The sequence below is a fragment of the Oncorhynchus mykiss genome, chromosome 25 (genome assembly GCF_057628025.1).
Source record: "Oncorhynchus mykiss isolate SJ-2025 chromosome 25, ASM5762802v1, whole genome shotgun sequence".
NCBI classification, from domain to species: Eukaryota; Metazoa; Chordata; class Actinopteri; order Salmoniformes; family Salmonidae; genus Oncorhynchus; species Oncorhynchus mykiss.
In genome coordinates, this window is record NC_143046.1 from 36,221,245 (window position 1) to 36,242,488 (window position 21,244).

General features: G+C 41.2%; 1 protein-coding gene across 1 annotated transcript in view; it reads right to left on the reverse strand.

Moving 5' to 3' along the window:
* Positions 1-582: 582 nt before the first annotated feature.
* Positions 583-21,244, reverse strand: part of LOC110505105 (alpha-1,3-mannosyl-glycoprotein 4-beta-N-acetylglucosaminyltransferase B) — a 232,126-nt gene continuing 211,464 nt past the window's right edge. The window contains exons 11-15 of the mRNA XM_036969826.2: positions 18,562-18,755; positions 17,992-18,070; positions 8,567-8,654; positions 2,917-3,029; positions 583-2,692 (exon numbers count right to left, since the gene is read on the reverse strand). Coding sequence (XP_036825721.2) covers positions 2,669-2,692; positions 2,917-3,029; positions 8,567-8,654; positions 17,992-18,070; positions 18,562-18,755 — 498 coding nt within the window. The 3' untranslated portion in view covers positions 583-2,668. The remainder of the gene's footprint in view (positions 2,693-2,916; positions 3,030-8,566; positions 8,655-17,991; positions 18,071-18,561; positions 18,756-21,244) is intronic.

Below are 21,244 nucleotides of genomic sequence, written 5' to 3' on the forward strand. Positions count from 1 at the left end.
GAATGACAGATTTTTTACCTTGTCAGCTCAGGAATTTGATCTTGCAAACTTTTGGTTACTAGTCCAACGCTCTAACCACTAGGCTACCTGCCACTCATTCAATAAGGTACAATTAATTAGAATACCATTCTTTTTCCTCACCGTGATTTTCACAAACCACCACAGATTCACATTGCATGTCCCCATCCTGGTCAAATTTAGGTGTGTTCGAGCCCCATAGTAACGCACAGAATTTGTGTAGTGTTACATTATATTGTATGGAGGATAATGTTTAAAAATAAATGCTGTATTCTATACATTCAGTTATTCTGAAGTGCACTGACTGTATGCAGCTAATTGAAAATATTAAATAGCCTACCCTACAAAATCATCACAAAAGATTGTCACATAGTAATAACTACACATACTCTCTTGCATCCAACCTTCTGCAATAAATGGGACATTGAAGTCACATGGTCCATTGATGACATATACAATGAATGCACATTCATAACAGCAAACTAATCCACATATAGGCAAGATTAGCATACTCAGATTTGCATTGAATTGACAAGAGATTAACTTTGAACAAACAAAGCCAAGTCAATTGAAATTCTGTCTTTATTACAATTCACAGATTGGATAGAAGATAACGTCATTAAATATATTTTATCTAAACGATACAAAATACAACGTATAATAGCAATGCATTCCAGTGGCTCTTACAAGAAAATAAAACAATTTCTCCTTCTTCGCACAGGGCAGATCAGAGTCATTGGGTACAGTTCAGATTTTTCTGTCCATTGCCCTCAGTTGATTTAATGCAACCGTGCACCTGCTATTGTATAGTGGCCATACCAACAAAATTGATGGGGCTGCTAAGACAAATCGTTTTGGCACAACCTCCAGTTTGCGCTGACTGACCCTGGAGTGCACACCTCAATGAACGGAAAACCAGTTCATTTCTGTCATTGCTGAGAAACTGTGTTGACGTTGAACAGAATTAGCAACTGTTGCCTGTCGGTATTCGATAGGAAAGCAGCCTCGAAGCTGCTATAAATTCCCAAGCGTATTATTTTTCAGTACACTTGTATTGGCTGAAATCCCATAATATTTTTCTTTAACCGACACAACTCTTTTAGATCTTTGATCAAGAGCTTTCAATGGTTTTGTGGTAGGGCTCTGGAAAAAATGTGGATCCAAGTGTACAAAAGCAAATTAATGTGTCCCTTTACTGCTATATACCCTTTGCATCGTAGTAATGCATAAAAGTTGAGTGTAGCCCTTGCATTTACAGAGCCTATTTGGAAGATGTACTGTATAAGTCTGGTGTCGGGACAATTACAGTCCTTGAATAAGTTCGACTTCCAACTCAATGTAATAGTAGTGCAGACTATGTGGAAAGAGAGGGGTTGTCATATTGGACAGTTTCTCTCTTTCAGACCTCACTTGAGTGGAACTTAAATGAGACAGAGGGGTCCTTCCTTGACTTCTTCATGGTCATTATGAGAAACAAAGATCCAATTGACAGTAAAGATGATTCTTCATGCATTGGTTAGAGCTACATATTTCTCTTACATCCGACCAGTCCAAACAATGACTCTGTAGCCACGTGTATCTCCAGTGGCCCCTTGGATACAACTAACTACATGTATCTGATATTTGGCAGACGGAGCAAATCCAACAGCGAAGCCAGATATACAGTATGTTTCCTGTATTATCGAGACAGCTGTCTTTTCTGGTTTCCTAGCTAATGCAATAGAGGAGCTCATGTCTGGCCATGGCTTACATTGATTTAGCCCAACAACCGGGTTTACTCCATGTCACAATAAGGCAAATTGATAGGGGGGGGGGGGGGGGGGGGATGTAAGCAATGATGGTTCATGAAATAAACAACAAACAGATGTTCGAACCATAATCATAGTGTTCCTACATTGACTTCTGACTTTAGAATTGACCATATAAATACATTTTATTCAAACAGACAAGTATGTACTTTTTAGCTAAAGTTCAATTTCCTTCTACACTGTATAAGCCTAGGCTACTTTTCTGACTGACTTTTGTGGACATTCACTCACTGTATATACATAAACACACATAACAGAGATCATTCATATGATTGTGTTACATAAATATGCATATTAGGCCTATATCCGCATACAAAGGTATTTTATGTATACATTTGGGTAAAACCAGGAACATTTGTCATACATGATTAAATGATATTGAAGTTGCACAATGTTGTCATATCTGGGTGACTGTGTTGCCAAGTCTTGATTCTGAAGCAGCAATATTTTATTGTCATATTGTCATCAAAAGGGGAGAGGCAATCTCGCCAGCTATTTGACAATTACCAGTGTAATTACAGTTATTTAAAACATAAACCTTTATTTACACATAAATACAGTTTCCTAAATACAGCGTAGTCTCTGTGTCGTCCACGCGGGGCCGCATGTTCTCCGATTTCGCATCTGGGCAGATCTTCCTATGACGTCTGTCAACCGTGAATTGGGCTGACGGTCTCAGTAGTACCCTGCGATGGCAAGATCGCGTCAGAAGATGGCGCACTCTGACCGCGCTCGAGAAACTCATTGCCAAAAGCCAAGGAATGAGTATAGCTTGTGAAGGCTCTGTTCCTCTGCGGAACGGTCAAACGGATGACTGAGGTATTGCTGTGGTGTGTTGAAGTTCACTCTGCTTTCTTGATGAATATCTGAAGTGCAATAGACATAGCATTTGAGACAAAGTCAAAGGATAGCTTTGAATGGATTAATGGATTAAACTTGACATAAGACCACTTTTGAGGCCTGAAAACATCTGACCAACTTAGATTTTTCAGTGAGCTACCAATTTAAGTTAACTAAAATTCAAGTGGTTCTTTATGAGACAACGCTCCCAAGGCTCTGTGTTGAACGGGTGATGGCTGGGCCGGCTTACCTCGCTCAGGATCACCCAGACTGGGCAGTCTGTGATCACAGAGAGACGAAGAGCCTCCAGGGGCCCGAACGTGGGGTCTACCTCCCCCTCGGCGATCCCATTATGAAACACTCCTAGAGGACAGAGAGAGAGAGGATCGATATATCAAACCAATATAACTAATGGACTGTGGCTGGAAATCTATTGACTTCCTCAAACACCATAGTCATGATGCAGCATTGTATTGCATTTGTAACTCAAGCTCCTAAATTATAACAGAGTCAAGATATGTTAGTCAAGATATGTTGTGTTGACATTTCAATTGGTTCAAGCCAAAGAGGTTGTATCAAATACAGCCATAACATGCTTTGCTATGATTTCTTTGTCGCTCTGCCAGTGGCAACCCGTCATTCGGGCGGGGGGGGGGGGGGACTTTCCTGTTTTGTATGTTATTTTGCCATTAATACGTGTCAAATATATATCAGTTTGCAAACAATGTAAAAAATGTAATGTAATGTAAAAAAATAGATATATAATTGAGTTAATAAAGCCGCATACAAACATGGTCTCTTTTTTGTTATCTTCAGTAAGGCAGCTCCAAAATGCATGTGTTTCAGCCTAGCTCAGTACTTTTTGTGGTGGTGGGGCAAGCCGGCAGAAAATACAGAGCGTTGCGCTGTGATTGGCTCAGTGTTCTGTCACTCATGGGGACACTACGTTGCCGCCAATTCTAAGGGTAGAGCTAGAAAATGCAAGTCCCTTGGGTGATGCCATATAGTTACATTAGAAGTGCCCATCCAAGAAGGCTCAAGGTCATTGGCCACAGATAAAGTGACGTCAAATCACATTATAATCTACAGTAGCTTTGATTGAAATGATCATGTCAACGTCATATTTTCAAAATCTTAACTAGCAGTCATCATCATGAATCAAGTCCACAATCTACTGGCAAATCCTTTTTAATCCTTGTCATATGAAGAGAAATTATAGATAAAACGTATTGGTGCTCATTGGCCATTGCACATACAATACACAACAAGTTGGAAATCGCTAATTCAACAATGAGTGGTTTGGAAGGAATCAGTGTCTAACTGCAAGCATTGCAAAGCAATCATTAGCCTTCAATTCAGTGGAGTGGCTGTATGGTCCCAAGTCTAAGATTACGTGTCTCTTTTCCGAGTTTAAAATTATAAACATTCAACATTGACCATGCTGTCAATGAAGCATGATTTGTGCCACGCTCAAAACAACTGTTAACTCGGAATTGCAAAATTGGATTTTAGTGAGTTCAAGACAACTGGAAACTTGGGAAAAATTTGCTTCGACTGGGAAAATACGTTTTGAACTTTCAACTCGGGCCTCTTTTTAGAGCTACGACTTGAAGATCACTTATGTCATCATGATTCAACTTTTTTTTTCTCTCGAGTTCCCAGTTGTCTTGAAAGCACCATAAATCCAGAGAATGACAGACTTTGACGGCAAAATTTGCCCACAAAGGACCATCTCGCCACCTTCCTGTTCAAGTGAGCCCAGCACAACAAGGCCCAAAAATGTTTTGTATGCTGCTGCATAAATGATGTAATATGCCAATGAGATATGTATACTGTAGCTAAGAAAGTAATACTTACACAATATGTTGTGTAGTAAGCTGTTAGTAGCCCATGTGCCTCACCCTAATAATTTAGTCTATTTTCGCATACTGTTCTGACTTGGTGGTGCACATGTAGATTCTAACCTGTTTTTGAGAAATGTAGTCTTTGAATTTTGTAAGAGCTTTCATTGTTTTTATGTCCCATTTATTTATCCTGTGGATCTGACTGGTACAGGGAGAACACTGAATGAACGGCCCATGTTCTGAATTCTGTTGCTTTACATTTCAAAAGTGCTGAACAAATAGTTATATTGACTACGTCTGTCCTAGCTCACTCTTAATGTCTTAATCGAAATTACGGATTGCCTCTTATCCGCATGTCGTCCCTTTATACCATAGTTTGTTCATCTCAATTGTCATTAGAAACCACATTTGATTAAGCAAGTCAGCCATATCAGCTATGTTTTTTTAAAGGCAGTAAATGAGCCTGAATGAACTTTTTCGCTGACAGACAAGCTCCGGTGATAGCCAGGTGTAGCAGTGGTAAGGTGTTGGGACTCTGCTGTTGGGACAGCTTTATGTAGGCCCTAACAGTTCGTGGGCAAGCGTTTGTCACCGTTATAGTGCAATTAATGTACTGTTTAGTGTTGTGTTGTGTATTGGCTCTGCTGGTATGCATCCCACATTTATTTATTTTTGCCCCACCAATATTTACATGCTAAAATCGCCACTGCGCTCCACTACAGAAATGCTACCTATACAAAATCAATTCTCTCTCCTATAAATCTAGTTCCACAACATAGAGTATCAAATCAAACATGGGGAGCATAGAGTGAGTTGTGTTTTAGGTTATACTACGCCTGAAAGCTAATATTCTACTGAGTGGAGCTGGAGGGAGAAATATAACCTGATGAAGATTTGATAGCAATATCACACAATGAATTTATTTGGTCCAAATCTGAACTACTGTGCCAGATTGATATTCATTCCTGCCCAAACTAATAATGAATGAGTGGGAGCGCTTGTAATAATTTATATGATGTCATAAGGATGGGGGATGGGGGAAATCAATACAGTTACATCTCACAATATTATTTTAGACAATACTATACCAATACTTGGATTTAAAAAAAATAATAATTCTAAGCAGAGTTAGTCTACCTGCAACAAACCTCTGGTATTTTTCATCCTATAGCTGGTTCTCCATCTTCTTTTTTAATAGTGAGCGAAAATGTTTTCAGCACTTTTTTCCACAAATTATCAAAAGGAATTTTCTCATGCTCTCATCTCTATGCTGCGGACATCTAGTGAGCAACATGGTTAACATATCAGAGTGCAATAAAAACACAGCATCGAATTGCAATAAATAGAATCGCGATAATCACAACACATATCGTACCAGCACCTACAGTGTCTTCAGAAGGTTTTCACATCCCTTGACCTTTTCCACATTCTAATGTGTTACTGCCTGAATGTAAAACGTATTAAATGTAGTTTTTTGTGTCACTGATCTACACATAATACTCCATAATGTAAGAATTATGTTTTTACGAAATGTTTACAAATTCATAAAAAAAATGAAAAACTGTTGTCTTGAGTCAATAAGTATTCAAGACCTTTGTTATGGCACGCCTAAATAACTTCAGGTGTAAAAATGTGATTAACATATCACATAATAACATTGCATGGACTAACTCTGTGTGCAATAAAGGTGTTCAACCCACCACATACAATTACCGTATCTGTAAGGTCCCTCAGTCGAGCAATACATTTTAAGCACAGATTCAACCACAAAGACCAGGGAGGTTTTCCAATGCCTCGCAAAAAAGGCATTGATTGGTACATGGGTTAAAAAAAAAAACGACAGACATTGAATATTCCTTTGAGCATGGTGAAGTTATTAATTACACTTTGGATGGTGTATAAATACACCCACTCACTACAAAGAAAAGGTGCCCTTCGTAACTCAGTTGACGGTGAGGAAGGAAAACGCTCAGGAATTTCACCAATGGTGATTTTAAACCCGTTAAAGAGTTAAATGGCTGTGATAGAATGGATCAACAACATTGTAGTTACTCCACAATACTAACCTAAATGACAAAGTGAAAAGGACACCTGTACAGAATAGAAATATTCCAAAACATGCATCCTGTTTGCAATAAGGCACTAAAGTAAAACAGCAAAAAATGTGTCCTAAATAGAAAGCATTATGTTCGGGGCAAATCCAAAACAACATCACCGAGGAGCACTCTTCATATTTTCAAGCATGGTGGTGGCTGCATCATGTTATGGGTATACTTGTCATCGGCATGGACTAGGGAGTTGTTTTTGTTAATAAAAAGAAAAGGAATAGAGCTAAGCACAGGCAAAGTCCTAGAGGAAAACCTGGTTCAGTGTGTTTTCCAACAGACACTGGGAGACAAATCCACCTTTTAGCAGGACAATAACCTAAAACGCAAGGCGAAATATACACTGGAGTAGTTTACCAAGATGACTTTGAATGTTCTCGAGTGTCCTAGTTACAGTTTTGACTTAAATAAGCTTGAAAATCTATGACAAGACTTGAAAATGGCTGTCAAGCAATGATCAAAAAGTAACTTGACAGAGCTTGAAGACATTTTTAAAGAATAAATGGGCAAATATTGTATAATCCAGGTTTGCAAAACTCTTAGAGACTTACCCAGAAAGACTCACAGCTGTAATTACTGCCAAAGTTGATTCTAAAACGTATTGACTCAGGGGGTTAAATTCTTATCTAATCCAAATATTAGTTTTTATTTTCAATTAATAATATCAATTATAATAATGTTTCTTCTACTTTGACAGAGTATTTTTGTGTCACTCATTGACAACCAATTTTAATCCCACTTTGTAACACAACAAAATGTGGAAAAAGTCAAGAGGTGTGAATATTTTATGAAGGCGCTATAATTATTGTGATAATACTGTATCATGAGGTCCCTGGCAAATCCCAGCCCTAATGTCATAAGGAGTTTCATATTCAATGGGATAAAAGCTAGTGCGGAGAACAAGAGGTCATTGTGGCTGTGTTTCAGAGACTTGAATGACAGGCTCGGGGCCCCTGCTTAAAAACTGAAAGAATACATCCTCACTCGCTTCCTCCTCCCCTACTTCCTTCCTTCATTTAATTAATCAATCATCTGTATGTCATTGGATAATTCTGTATTGAAAGCAAGGTTTCTATCCTATTGCATTGACCAAATCCACACCTCTCAGATCTGTAATTAAGGAAGGAACCATAAAAGTATCTAACACTTGTTACTGAATCAGTTGTAACGAAATTCACCTCAAACCCTTTGCCCCACCATATTTAAACAAAATTTTAACCCGTCTTCCTATTTCAAAATGATATGAACATTGTAACGTCATTTCATCCCTTCTCTTAAATGAGCACAATGCTATCATTTTAAAGCACACCGGCGCAACACTTTTCTTGCACTTCATACAATTTCAGAAAGAGCACCTAAGGTCTACTAAAACTGTGAAGTTAGCCCTTATCCACTCCTACCACTGACCGATCATCCTGTAAAAGTGCTAGATTGTGCAGCAACTAATCGGTACCGTTGGAGCCCTCGATAATTGCCATTGGCTAATGGGGATCCTAATAAAATCAACAGTCAGAGGCCTGTGTGTGTGTGTGTGTGTTATTTGTCAGGACCTGTCTCAGTCTGTGTGAACTGTCCCTGTTTGCTGGTGTGTCTGCCACAAGGTTTTTGTTAGACGGGGAAGAGGATTGATGGATGGATGGATGGATGAAAACAATAAGGAAAGACATTGAGGGATATTTTGGCAGGGAGAATAGTGTTGGCTTTGGGTGATCCTGTCTGCAGTACTAGTTCTTAACACTGGTAAATAAATACCCAGTGCTAATTACCACCTATTGAAACATGTCCTCGGTAGCATGGTGCTAATTGAATGCTGGGACGTTTTCATTAGAACGTACTGTAAGAAAGTGTTTTGCAACGGAAAACAAAAAACATGTTTCTGATTGGACGAATCCACGTTTTCCTTCCTTGCGTACATGACCCAGGCAAAGCTGTTTTTCATACTAATACTCACCTATTCTGATAAAGCCGTCCTCTGTTCTGTGGTATTTTGGTGTTTTCTCTCTCCCCTCTTTCAACGCCTCTTTCTCAGACTGGATATTCTGTAGGAGAAGAGATAGGTGTGTGAGGAACACAATACAGGTACGCACAATACACCAAGATCGATGCAGGCAGCAACCCTGATCTGCACTCGGATCACAGCTTCAATCTATACATCATCAACCAATGCATTCACAACAGCAAACTCCACTCGACTGTCCTCTCTTCACCTCACAGCACTAGCCATGAGCTCAGATCCAACCTAACTACGATCTCTCTGTTTCACAACATAATAAAAGAGTAGGGATATCAATGAGTCTTCATAGTAAAGGGAGACAAAGGAAGCGGGACTCTAGTGTTGCTGCTGTGTCGTATCCAATCTGACTGTTTGAGAAATACAGTATCTGTTTGACTTGTTTACCTAAAGCAATGAAGGAGAAAGGACTGGAGGATGGAGAGAGGGAAAATAACCTGATCTTTGAAGGGGTTTTCCCTATTCTGTTGCTCTACATAGAAATCAGTGCGGGATGATCACACAAGTGATTATGGTAGTCAAGAATTACAGAAAATTACATTTCCCATCCACCGTTGAACTGCACCTGACAGTGAGGTTCTCTCTCTCTCTCAACTTGTCATGGGTCTAAAGACATGCAACACTTCCATGAGCATATAGTGACTTTTTCCACATTTTGTTTTCTAAAATTGATTAAATAAGAGAAAATTCTCATTAATCTAGACACAATACCCCATAACGAAAAAAGCAAAAACAGGCTTTTTACATTTTCATAAACAGGTTTTTATAAACGGAAATATCACATTTACATAAATACTCAGACCGTTTACTCAGTACTTTGTTGAAGTAGTTTGGCAGCAATTAAAGCATAGAGTCTTCTTGGGTATGATTCTATAAGCTTGGCACACCTGTATTTGGGAAGTTTCTCCCATTCTTCTCAAGCTCTGTCAGGTTGGATGGTGAGCATCACTGCACAGTTATTTTCAAGGGTTCATTCAGGGGTCATTCAGAGACGTGTCCCGAAGCCACTCCTGCGTGGTCTTGGCAGTGTGCTTAGGGTGGTTGTCCTGTTGGAAGGTGAACTTTATTCCCAGTCTGAGGTCCTGAGCGCTCTGGAACAGATTTTCATTAAGAATCTCTCTGTACTTTGCTCCGTTCATCATTCCCTCGATCCTGACTAGTCTCCCAGTCCCTGCCAATGAAAAACATCCCCACAGCATGATGTTGCCACTAGCATGCTTCACCGTAGTGATGGTCTTTCTCATGGTCTGAGAGTCCTTTAGGTGCCTTTTGGCAAACTCCAAGTGGACTGTCATGTACCATTTACTGAAGAGTGGCTTCCATCTGGCCACTCTACAATAAATGCCTGATTGGTGGAGTGCTACAGAGGTGGTTGTCCTTCTGGAAGGTTCTCCCATCTCCACAGAGTGACCATTGGATTCTTGGTCACTTCCCTGACAAAAGCCCTTCTCCCCTGATTACTCCCCTTGGCCGGGCGGCCAGCTCTAGGCACAGTCTTAGTGGTTCCAAACTTCTTCCATTTAAGAATGATGGAGGCCACTGTGTTCTTGGGGACCTTCAATGCTGCAGAAATATTTTGGTACCCTTCCCCAGATCTATGCCTCGACATAATCCTGTCTCGGCGACCTATGGACAATTCCTTCAACCTCAAGGCTAGGTTTTTGCTCTGACATGCACCGTTAACTGTGGGATCTTATATAGACAGGTGTGTGCCTTTCCAAATCATATCCCATCAATTTAATTTACTACAGGTGGACTCAAATCAAGCTGCAGAAACATCTCAAGGATGATCAATAGAAACAGGATGCACCTGAGCTCAAGTATCATGGCAAAGGGTCTGAATACTTACAGTATCAGTAACATAACAAAATGTGGAGAAAGTCAAGGGTCTGAATACTTTCCGAATGCACTGTATTCTTCCTCATACTGTAGGAGGAACAACAACAACAAAAGCAGCAACACCTCCACCCTATTTGCACTCTTCCCTAAATCCCCCTTTTCTCTAGCACCATTACAGGGTCTCAATGACAATCAGGTTGAAGTATAGATCGAATGAGTGCAGGAGGGAGGAGAAGAAAGGATATAAGCGAGATAGAGACCGAGAGCGAGGGAGGAGAAACAGGAGGAGATGAATATCTTGCTCGAGCCTCTGCAAAATCCAGCTATTAATCTGTCGTGGAGAGCGGTGGTTTGCAGGGCATAATCTGAAATCCCCGCCCCGCCTCGCCTAGCCCTCCTGCCGGATGAAATATCATTTTAAAGCGAAAGCTCTCGAACAGTGGCTGGCGGGAGACAGATCTGATTACCACCGCCCGGGAGTCCTCTTTTTCTTTCTCCTCAACATTCTCGTTCTCGCTCTTTTTCTGAGAGAGAACCTTGCTCTGTCTTGAGTCATTTCTCATCTATTTTTCTTCGCCTCTCTCTCGCTCTCTGTAGCCTCTGGGGCTTAACACTGTGGGTGCTCGCCTTTCAACATGGCTTATGTGCTCCTGTCAACAAGATGGAAGTTGACGTCATATGTCTTTCCACTTGAGAGAATTACAGTCCACAATTATTGGTAGCCTTGATAAAGATGAGCAAAAAAAGACTATCAAATAAATAATACAAATACTGGGCCACATTGCATGCTCCCAAAAATTATACTTCTACTGCTCAGATAATTGTTTTTGTTTAATAAGTAATATATATATACATATATATATATATATATATATATATATATATATATATATATATATATATATATATATATATATATATATATATATATATAATAAAAAAAGATCCAGGTCGAAATTATTGGCATCCATTGGCATCCATGTTTTCAGCACCCTCGCACCATCCCCTTAGTAGGTTAACGACCTGTTTTATGCGATTGGATAACACGTTGGGAGGGATCTTAGGCAGGTTAGCGTTTCTCGTCATGAATCTTGTTCTGGAGGTAGCTCTGCATTGTGGTCACTAGCTGGCACAGCCACAAAGTCATAAAATCAGATTTTAAGCCTAACCCTAACCAAAATGCTAACCATAAAACCTAACATTAAATTAAGACCAAAAAGCATATACTTGTTTTTCGACCACTCCACAAATTTCTTAACAAACTATAGATTTGGCAAGTCGGTTAGGACATCTACTACATCATTTTTGTCACACCCTGACCTTAGTATTCTTTGTTTTCCTTGTTATTTTGGTTAGGTCAGGGTGTGAAATGGGTGATGGCGGCTCTAGCAGATCCTGGCTGACTGGCGGCTCTGGAGGATCCTGGCTGACTGACGGCTCTGGCGGATCCTGGCTGATCTGGCGGATCCTGGCTGACTGGCGGCTCTGGCGGATCCTGGCTGACTGGCGGCTGTATTGAGGCTGTTGCTGGGCTGTTGCTGGGCAACACAGACTTTCAACTCCCTCCAAAGATTTTCTATGGGGTTGAGATCTGGAGACTGGCTAGGTCACTCCAGGACCTTGAAATGCTTCTTACGAAGCCACTCCTTCGTTGCCCGGGCGGTGTGTTTGGGATCATTGTCATGCTGAAAGACCCAGCCACGTTTCATCTTCAATGCCCTTGATGGAAGGAGGTTTTCACTCAAAATCTCACGATACATGGCCCCACTCATTCTTTCCTTTACACGGATCAGTCGTCCTGGTCCCTTTGCAGAAAAACAGCCCCAAAGCATGATGTTTCCACCCCCATGCTTCACAGTAGGTATGGTATTCTTTGGATGCAACTCAGCGTTCTTTGTCCTCCAAACACGACGAGTTAAGTTTTTACCAAAAAGTTATATTTTGGTTTCATCTGACCATATGACATTCTCCCAATCTTCTTCTGGATCATCCAAATGCTCTCTAGCAAACTTCAGACGGGCCTGGACATGTACTGACTTAAGCAGGGGGACACGCCTGGCACTGCAGGATTTGAGTCCCTGGCGGCGTAGTGTGTTACTGATGGTAGGCTTTGTTACTTTGGTCCCAGCTCTCTGCAGGTCATTCACTAGGTCCCCCCGTGTGGTTCTGGGATTTTGTGATCATTTTGATCATTTGGAGCCCCAGATCGAGGGAGATTATCAGTGGTCTTGTATGTCTTCCATTTCCTAATAATTGCTCCCACAGTTGATTTCTTCAAACCAAGCTGCTTACCTATTGCAGATTCAGTTTTCCCAGCCTGGTGCAGGTCTACAATTTTGTTTCTGGTGTCCTTTGACAGCTCTTTGGTCTTGGCCATAGTGGAGTTTGGAGTGTGACTGTTTGAGGTTGTGGACAGGTATCTTTTATACTGATAACAAGTTCAAACAGGTGCCATTAATACAGGTAACGAGTGGAGGACAGAGGAGCCTCTTACAGAAGAAGTTACAGGTCTGTAAGAGCCAGAAATATTGCTTGTTTGTAGGTGACCAAATACTTATTTTCCACCATAATTTGCAAATAAATTCATAAAAAATCCTACAATGTGATTTTCTGGATTTTTTTCTCATTTTGTCTGTCATAGTTGAAGTGTACCTATGATGAAAATTACAGGCCTCTCTCATATTTTTAAGTGGGAGAACTTGCAGATATATATATATATATACATACATACATACATATACACACACACAGTTGAAGTTTACATACATATTTATATTAATTTTTTTACAATATAGCCAATTATGAGCAATTTCCCCTTAGATAGGCCCTCTGCAAATGTCTGCCTTCAGGATAAGACACACAATAAACGTCAACCTGCGGATCTTAGACCATTCCTCCATACAGAATCTTTTCAGATCCTTGATATTCTTTGTGTGTCCTTATGGACTGCCATCGTCAATTCAAACCGACATCATGAATTTTTACCAAGTAACAGGATATTTTAGCCAAAAATTACACTTGGCCACAAGAGGATCTTCCAGCAAGACAATAACACCAATCATACATCAAAATCCCAAAAGAAATGGTTAATTGACCACAAAATCAAAATGTTGCAATGCCCATCTCAGTATCTGGACTTGACCCCTTTGGAAACCTGTGGTTTGAATTGAAGAGGGCAGTCCATACACGCAAACGAATGACATCATGAATTTGGAAAGATTCTGTATGGAGGAATGGTATAAGATCCCTCCAAATGTGTTCTTCGATCTCATAAAACATTTTAGAAAAAGACTCAGTGTTGATATCTTTGTAAGGGTACAGTGCTGCAATAATAAGAAAGGGGATGCCAATCATTTTGACTCCTATCTTTTTGCATTTTTTTTGTATTAATTGTTAAACCAAGTATTTTTCTCTGAGCAGTTGTCTTAGTATAAAGTAACATCATTTCCCAAACATTTGCTGCATGCAATATAGCTAAGAATTTGTATAATTTACTTTACATATTATTTTGTATTTCTCAATGTCAAGGGTGTGTGACGACCCTCCCACTCTGTCTGCTGTATTCTCTCTTTGTTCTTGTTTCCTTTATTAGGATGCCGGTGGGCGGAGTTGGGAGGGTCAGAGTTGGGAGGGGCGGAGTTGGGAGGGTCGTCAGCTACATGGGAAACACCTGGCCCGGTGTGTCCCAGGATAAATAGACCTCTTCCACATTCATGGAGGAGACTCTCTCCATGCAGACACCTTTCTAGATTGTGTTGTGTTGTGGTTTTTGGTTGTTTGTTTTGGCACCTTTCAACACCCTGCATTATCACATTCATTCATGCATGCAAAACACTCACTTACACTACTGATTACACACACCATTGTATATTCTACTTAGTTGTTTTATTTAATAAATATATGTTTTGTTACTCCTTATCTCCACGTTGTCTCCCTTTTTGTTATGGGCTTTGAGCCGGTTTGTGACAAGTGGGGGCTCGTCCGGGATATTTGAACGTATTAGTTTGGGAGACCGTAGCGGTATGTGTTTGGTTTGCATATTTTGTTTGAGTTTGATAGGCAACCAATACTGGGCCTTTGTTTTGGTTTGTGTGCTGCGTTGGAGAGAGATAATGGTTAGTTTCCAGGACCTGCATATCCTGGAAACTCTTGTTCTACTTTCTGTTGGGACATCAGTCTGAGGTGAGTAAATCGGCTGTGTACCTCGGTAGGAGATTTGTGTAGGGCGGTGGAACTTGCTACCAGGGGCTATAGCCTTTTTCCCCTGATAGGCTTAGTGACGCGTTTCATTTTTGGACATGTTGGGCATGGTTAAATGTTTGTTATTTTTGTGTCTGTGGACTGAGCAGTTGTCTCGGGGGCACATCTGTGGCTTGGTGGAATTTGCCAGCATGCTGGGGAGTTGTATTTCCTTGCCAGCGGGCTACAGTGCGTAAATACCCACCGCAAATCTGCACGAAGACTAGGGTTGAGTTATTGTAGGTTTTGGGGAAGCTCCTTATCTCATCTCTCTTCTGTGGTGCTCAGGGTGATTGTCATTTCTCTGGTTGTGGTCTGATGTGCTCAGCAGAGGGGTTGAGCAAGATTATTTACTTATGACTATGGTGTCTCATGTAGACAAGTTCATTCGCTTTCCATCAGAGGAACTGTTAGAATTATGCACTAAAGAACTGTTGAAGATCGCTGAACACTACAAGGTTGAATGATTGAAATTAGTGAAATTCTGTTACGTTGGGAAGTGTCTGAATCGTGGGAAGTGTTGTAAAAATGAAGGACACTGATGTTCTTTTCGTTGGAGTTTGTAGCTGTGGTCTTTTGTGCCATGTTCCTGAATGTTTATGTGACTGACCATTGTTGGGGCAGGCGCAAAGGTTGCTGAAGTTTGGGGAGGAGGTAGGCTGGGGCAGGTGGAGGTGTGAACACATAACCCCTCATCAATTTGGGACGCAGAGGCTGTGTCAATTTGGGACGCAGAGGCTGTGTCAATTTGGGACGCAGAGGCTGTGTCAATTTGGGACGCAGAGGCTGTGTCAATTTGGGACGCAGAGGCTGTGTCGTTGTTCCGGGGCCCTTGTTGGTCCCCGGTTTTATGGGGGGAATGTGACGACCCTTCCACTCTGTCTGCCGTATTCTCTCTTTGTTCTTGTTTCCTTATTAGGATGCCGGTGGGCGGAGTTGGGAGGGTCGTCAGCTACATGGGAAACACCTGGCCCGGTGTGTCCCAGGATAAATAGACCTCTTCCACATTCATGGAGGAGACTCTCTCCATGCAGACACCTTTCTAGATTGTGTTGTTTCTTGGTGGTTTTTGATTGTTTGTTTTGGCACCTTTCAACACCCTGCATTATCACATTCATGCATGCAAAACACTCACACTACTGATTACACACACCATTGTATATTCTACTTAGTTGCTTTATTTAATAAATATGTTTTGTTACTCATCTCCATGTTGTCTCCCTTTATGTTACGGGCTTTGAGCCGGTTCGTGACAGGTGCAAATAATTAAGGACCTGATTAAGTCTTTCCAGAGATGTACCCAGTGTGGCCCTCCAAGACATGGGCTGTATCTCAACAAAAATAACAGAAAAGAATACAGATATCGTGAGTGTATATGATCTTGTATGTAACAATACAGGTATGGCTGAATGTGTGTAACATTAAATATTATTACACTGTACTTGTGTGTATTTATGTACAGACACAGTACCAGTCAAAAGTTTGGAGACACCTACTCATTCAATGATTTTTCTTTATTTTTACGAATTTCTACATTGTAAAATAACAGTGAAGACAAACTATGAAATCGTATGTTAATCAAAATATATTTTAGATTCTTCAAAGTAGCCACCCTTTGTCTTCACATCTTTGCACACTCTTGGCATTTTCTCCAACTTCACCTGGAAAGCTTTTCCAACAGTCTTAAAGGAGTTCCCACACTGGCTGAGCACTTGTTGGCTGCTTTTCCTTCACTCTGTGATCCAACTCATCCCAAACCTGGCTATCTGATGCAGCACTCCATCACTCTCTTTCTTGGTCAAATAGCCCTTACACAGCCTGGAGGTGTGTTGGGTCATTGTCCTGTTGAAAAACGACAGTCCCGCTAAGTTGATCACTGCATAATCCTGTGGTATCCATGTTGATTTAGTGTGCTTCAAATTCTAAATAAATCACTGACAGTGTCACCAGCAAAGCACCCAGACACATCACCTCTTTTACGATGGGAACCACACATGCGGAGGTCATCCATTCGCCTATTCAGCATCTCACAAAGACACATCTAGAATTTGGACTGATCGGACCAATTAACAGATTTCCACCGGTCCATTGTTCATGTTTCTTGGCCCAAGCAAGTCTCTTCTTATTATTGGTGTCCTTCAGTGGTTTCTTTGCAGAAATTTGACCATGAAGGACTGATTCACCAGGTGACCTCCGAACAGTTGATGTTGAGATGTGTCTGTTACTTGAACTCAGTGACGCATTGATTTAGGCTGTAATTTCAGAGGTTGGTAAATCTAATGAACTTATCCTCTGCGTCTTCCTTTCCTGTGGCAGTTTCACCATAGCGCGTGATGGTTTTTGCGACTGCACTTGAAGGAACTTTCAAAGTTCAAATACATTTTCATGTCTTAAAGTAATGATGGACTGTCGTTTCTCTTTGCTTATTTTAGCTGTTCTTGTCATAATATGGACTTGTCCTTTTACCAAATAGGGCTATCTTCTGTATACCAACCCTACCTTGTTACAACACAACCGATTGGCTCAAACGCGGTAAGGAAAGAAATTCCACAAATTAACCCTTTAACAAGGCACACATTTTTAAATGCATTCCAGGTGACTACCTCATGAAGCTGGTTGAGAGAATGCCAAGAGTGTGCAAAGCTGTCAAGGCAAAGGGTGGCTACAAATTAAATATATTTTGATTTGTTTAACAGTTCTATTTTTACTATAATTCTATAAAGTAGAAAATAGTAAAAATAAAGAAAAACCCTGGAATGAGGTGTGTCCAAACTTTTTACAGGTACTGTATACAGTGGCAAGAAAAAGTATGTGAACCCCCTAGGCTAATAACTTCTAAAAAGCTAATTGGAGTCGATGAGATTGGAGATGTTGGTTAGAGCTCCCTTGCCCTATAAAAAAAACTCACAAAATGTAAGTTTGCTATTTACAAGAAGCATTTCCTGATGTGAACCATGCCTCGAACAAAATAGATCTCAGAAGACCTAGGATTAAGAATTGTTGATTTGCATAAAGCTGGAAAGCGTTACAAAAGCAGCCCTAAAAGCATTTTCTGTTCATCAGTCCACGGTAAGACAAACTGTCTAGGAACGGAGAAAGTTCAGCAATTCAGCTACTCTCCATAGGAGTGGCCGTTACTGGCCCAACGCTATAACCACTAGGCTACCTGCAGCCCCTCGAGGCAAGATGAATCAGGCTTATAGTGGCGCGCTTCGTATTAAAATAGAATATGTGGGATAACTGATAATGTACTGGGAATGAATCGGGTGAATAGTGGCGAGACTCACGTCAAAAGGCAGCACCTCCACAGAGGTGTTGAACAGCTTGTCCCCTGGGTGCTCAATGTTCCCGCTCCGGAAGAAATACCTAGAGAGAAAGAGAGCGAGAAAGAGAGAGGATAACAAATGGGGGGGATGTCAATTAGATATTCAACAGAAATTGATCCACCATTATTATCATCATCGTCAGTCAGCCAGCCAGCAAGTCACCAAATTCAATCTCTATCTCCATTTGCTTTCTATAAATACATGTGCCACCAAGTACCTAACAGTAGCCTGAACCGTTCGCTACCCCCAAAAGCGCCTCTGAGGTAACAGGGGTGACCAAAGAGCCACAGCATGGCCAGTTAGAAGGGTCCAGAGTAGATAGACCATCTCCCCTTACAGTAATGGGAATAAATATTATTCATATGGGCCCAGTGGAGAGAGAGAGAGAGACAGTTTGGGACATGTGTGAAGTGTGTGTGCGCGTACGCATGTGTGTATGTGTTTATGTCTATGCATACACACGTGTGTATGTGTGTCTGTATTCAAGCATGCCATGTATGTGTGTATCTGAGCATGTGAGCGCACACACACCTCTCGATGCGGACAGGTGTGAAGAAACGGATGCGGATGAAGTCTCCAGCCACGGGTGTGAAGGCCCAGAAGAAGTCCTCTCCCAGGTAGGCCTTCTCCAAGGTGAAGTGCTGGTATGTCTTTAGGCTGGTGGTCACCTCTGCCAGCGGGTTGGCGTGGCCCTTGTGCAGAGTCTGCTTTCCAAAGTCCTTGTCCTGAAGCAAACCATTAGACCATAGGAGGGGGGTCAGAGAGGGGAGAGATGGAATTGTTTCTATCACTAAGCTATCGTACTGACTTTGAGGGTCCAGTTAGCTAAAGACACAGGGATTCATTCTAACTTGATATTTGGGAGCGTGACAGTACTTGATTTTTCTTGATCCTTCATTTTGCTGCGGCAATTCTGACATTTTGCATGGCATTATGCAATGACTTTGTGCTTTTGCGGGTACTTAAATAGTACCCGCAAAACACAAGTCTCAATGTTAACAGTGAAGAGGCAACTCTGGGATGCTGGCCTTCTAGGCAGAGTTGCAAAGAAAAAGCCATATCTCAGACTGGCCAATAAAAATAAAAGATTAAGATGGGCAAAATAACACAGACACTGGACAGAGGAAATCCCAGAGTTGCCTCTTCACTGTTAACATTGAGACTGGTGTTTTGCGGGGACTATTTAAGTTCAGTTAAGGATTCGTGAGGCGTCTGTTTCTCAAACTAGACACTCTAATGTACTGTTCCTCTTGCTCAGTTGTGCACCGGGGCCTCCCACTCCTCTTTCTGTTCTGGTTAGAGCCAGGTACTATTTAATGAAGCTCTTCACTTCACAGATATTCATTGTAAAAGGTTTAAACACTGTTTCCCATGCTTGTTCAATGAACCATAAACAATTAATGAATATGCACCTGTGGAAAGGTCGTTAAGACGCTAACAGCTTACAGACGGTAGGCAATTAAGGTCACAGTTATGAAAACTTAGGACACTAGAGGCCTTTCTACTGACTCTGGAAAAAAATAAAATAAAATAAAGATGCCCAGGGTCCCTGCTCATCTGCGTGAACATGCCTTAGGCATGCTGCAAGGAGGCATGAGGACTGCAGATGTGGCCAGGGCAATAAATTGCAATGTCCGTACTTTTGTGCAAAAAGTGCAAATCAATCCCAGAACACCAGCAAAGGACCTTGTGAAGATGCTGGAGTTAACAGGCACAAAACTATTTATATCCACAATAAAAAGTGTCATGTATCGACATAACCTGAAAGGCCGCTCAGCAAGGAAGAAGCCACTACTCCAAAACCGCCAAAAAAAAGCCAGACTGCTGTTTGCAACTGCACATGGGGACAAAGACTGTAATTTTTAGAGAAATGTCCTCTTGTCTGATGAAACAAAAATAGAGCTGTTTGACCATAATGATCATTGTTATGTTTGGAGGGAAAAGGGGGAGGCTTGCAGGCCAAAGAACACCATCCCAACCGTGAAGCATGTGGTGGCAGCATCATGTTGTGGGGCTGCTTTGCTGCAGGAGGGACTAGTGTACTTCACAAAATAGAGAGCATCATGAACGAGGAAAATTATGTGGATATATTGAACCAACATCTCAAGACATCAGTCAGGAAGTTAAAGCTTGGTCGTAAAATGGGTCTTCCAGATGAACAATGACCCCAAGCATACTTGTAAAGTTGTGGCAAAATGGCTTTAGGACAATATAGTCAAGGTACTGGAGTGGCCATCACAAAGCCCACAAATCATATAGAAAATTTGTTGGCAGAACTGAAAAAGCATGTGCGAGCAAGGAAGCCTAGAAACCCGACTCAGTTACACCAACTCTGCCAGGAGGAATGGGTCAAAATTCACCCAACTTATTGTGGGAAGCTTGTGGAAGGCTACCTGAAACACTTGACCCAATTTAAACAATTTAAAGGCAACGCTAACAAAAACTAATTGAGTGTATGTACAGTGCCTTGCGAAAGTATTCGGCTTTGTATTTGAACTTTGCGACCTTTTGCCACATTTCAGGCTTCAAACATAAAGATAGAAAACTGTATTTTTTTTGTGAAGAATCAACAACAAGTGGGACACAATCATGAACTGGAACGACATTAATTGGATATTTCAAACTTTTTTAACAAATAAAAAACTGAAAAATTGGGCGTGCAAAATTATTCAGCCCCCTTAAGTTAATACTTTGTAGCGCCACCTTTTGCTGCGATTACAGCTGTAAGTCGCTTGGGGTATGTCTCTATCAGTTTTGCACATCGAGAGACTGAAATTTTTTCCCATTCCTCCTTGCAAAACAGCTCGAGCTCAGTGAGGTTGGATGGAGAGCATTTGTGAACAGCAGTTTTCAGTTCTTTCCACAGATTCTCGATTGGATTCAGGTCTGGACTTTGACTTGGCCATTCTAACACCTGGATATGTTTATTTTTGAACCATTCCATTGTAGATTTTGCTTTATGTTTTGGATCATTGTCTTGTTGGAAGACAAATCTCCGTCCCAGTCTCAGGTCTTTTGCAGACTCCATCAGGTTTTCTTCCAGAATGGTCCTGTATTTGGCTCCATCCATCTTCCCATCAATTTGAACCATCTTCCCTGTCCCTGCTGAAGAAAAGCAGGCCCAAACCATGATGCTGCCACCACCATGTTTGACAGTGGGGATGGTGTGTTCAGCTGTGTTGCTTTTACGCCAAACATAACGTTTTGCATTGTT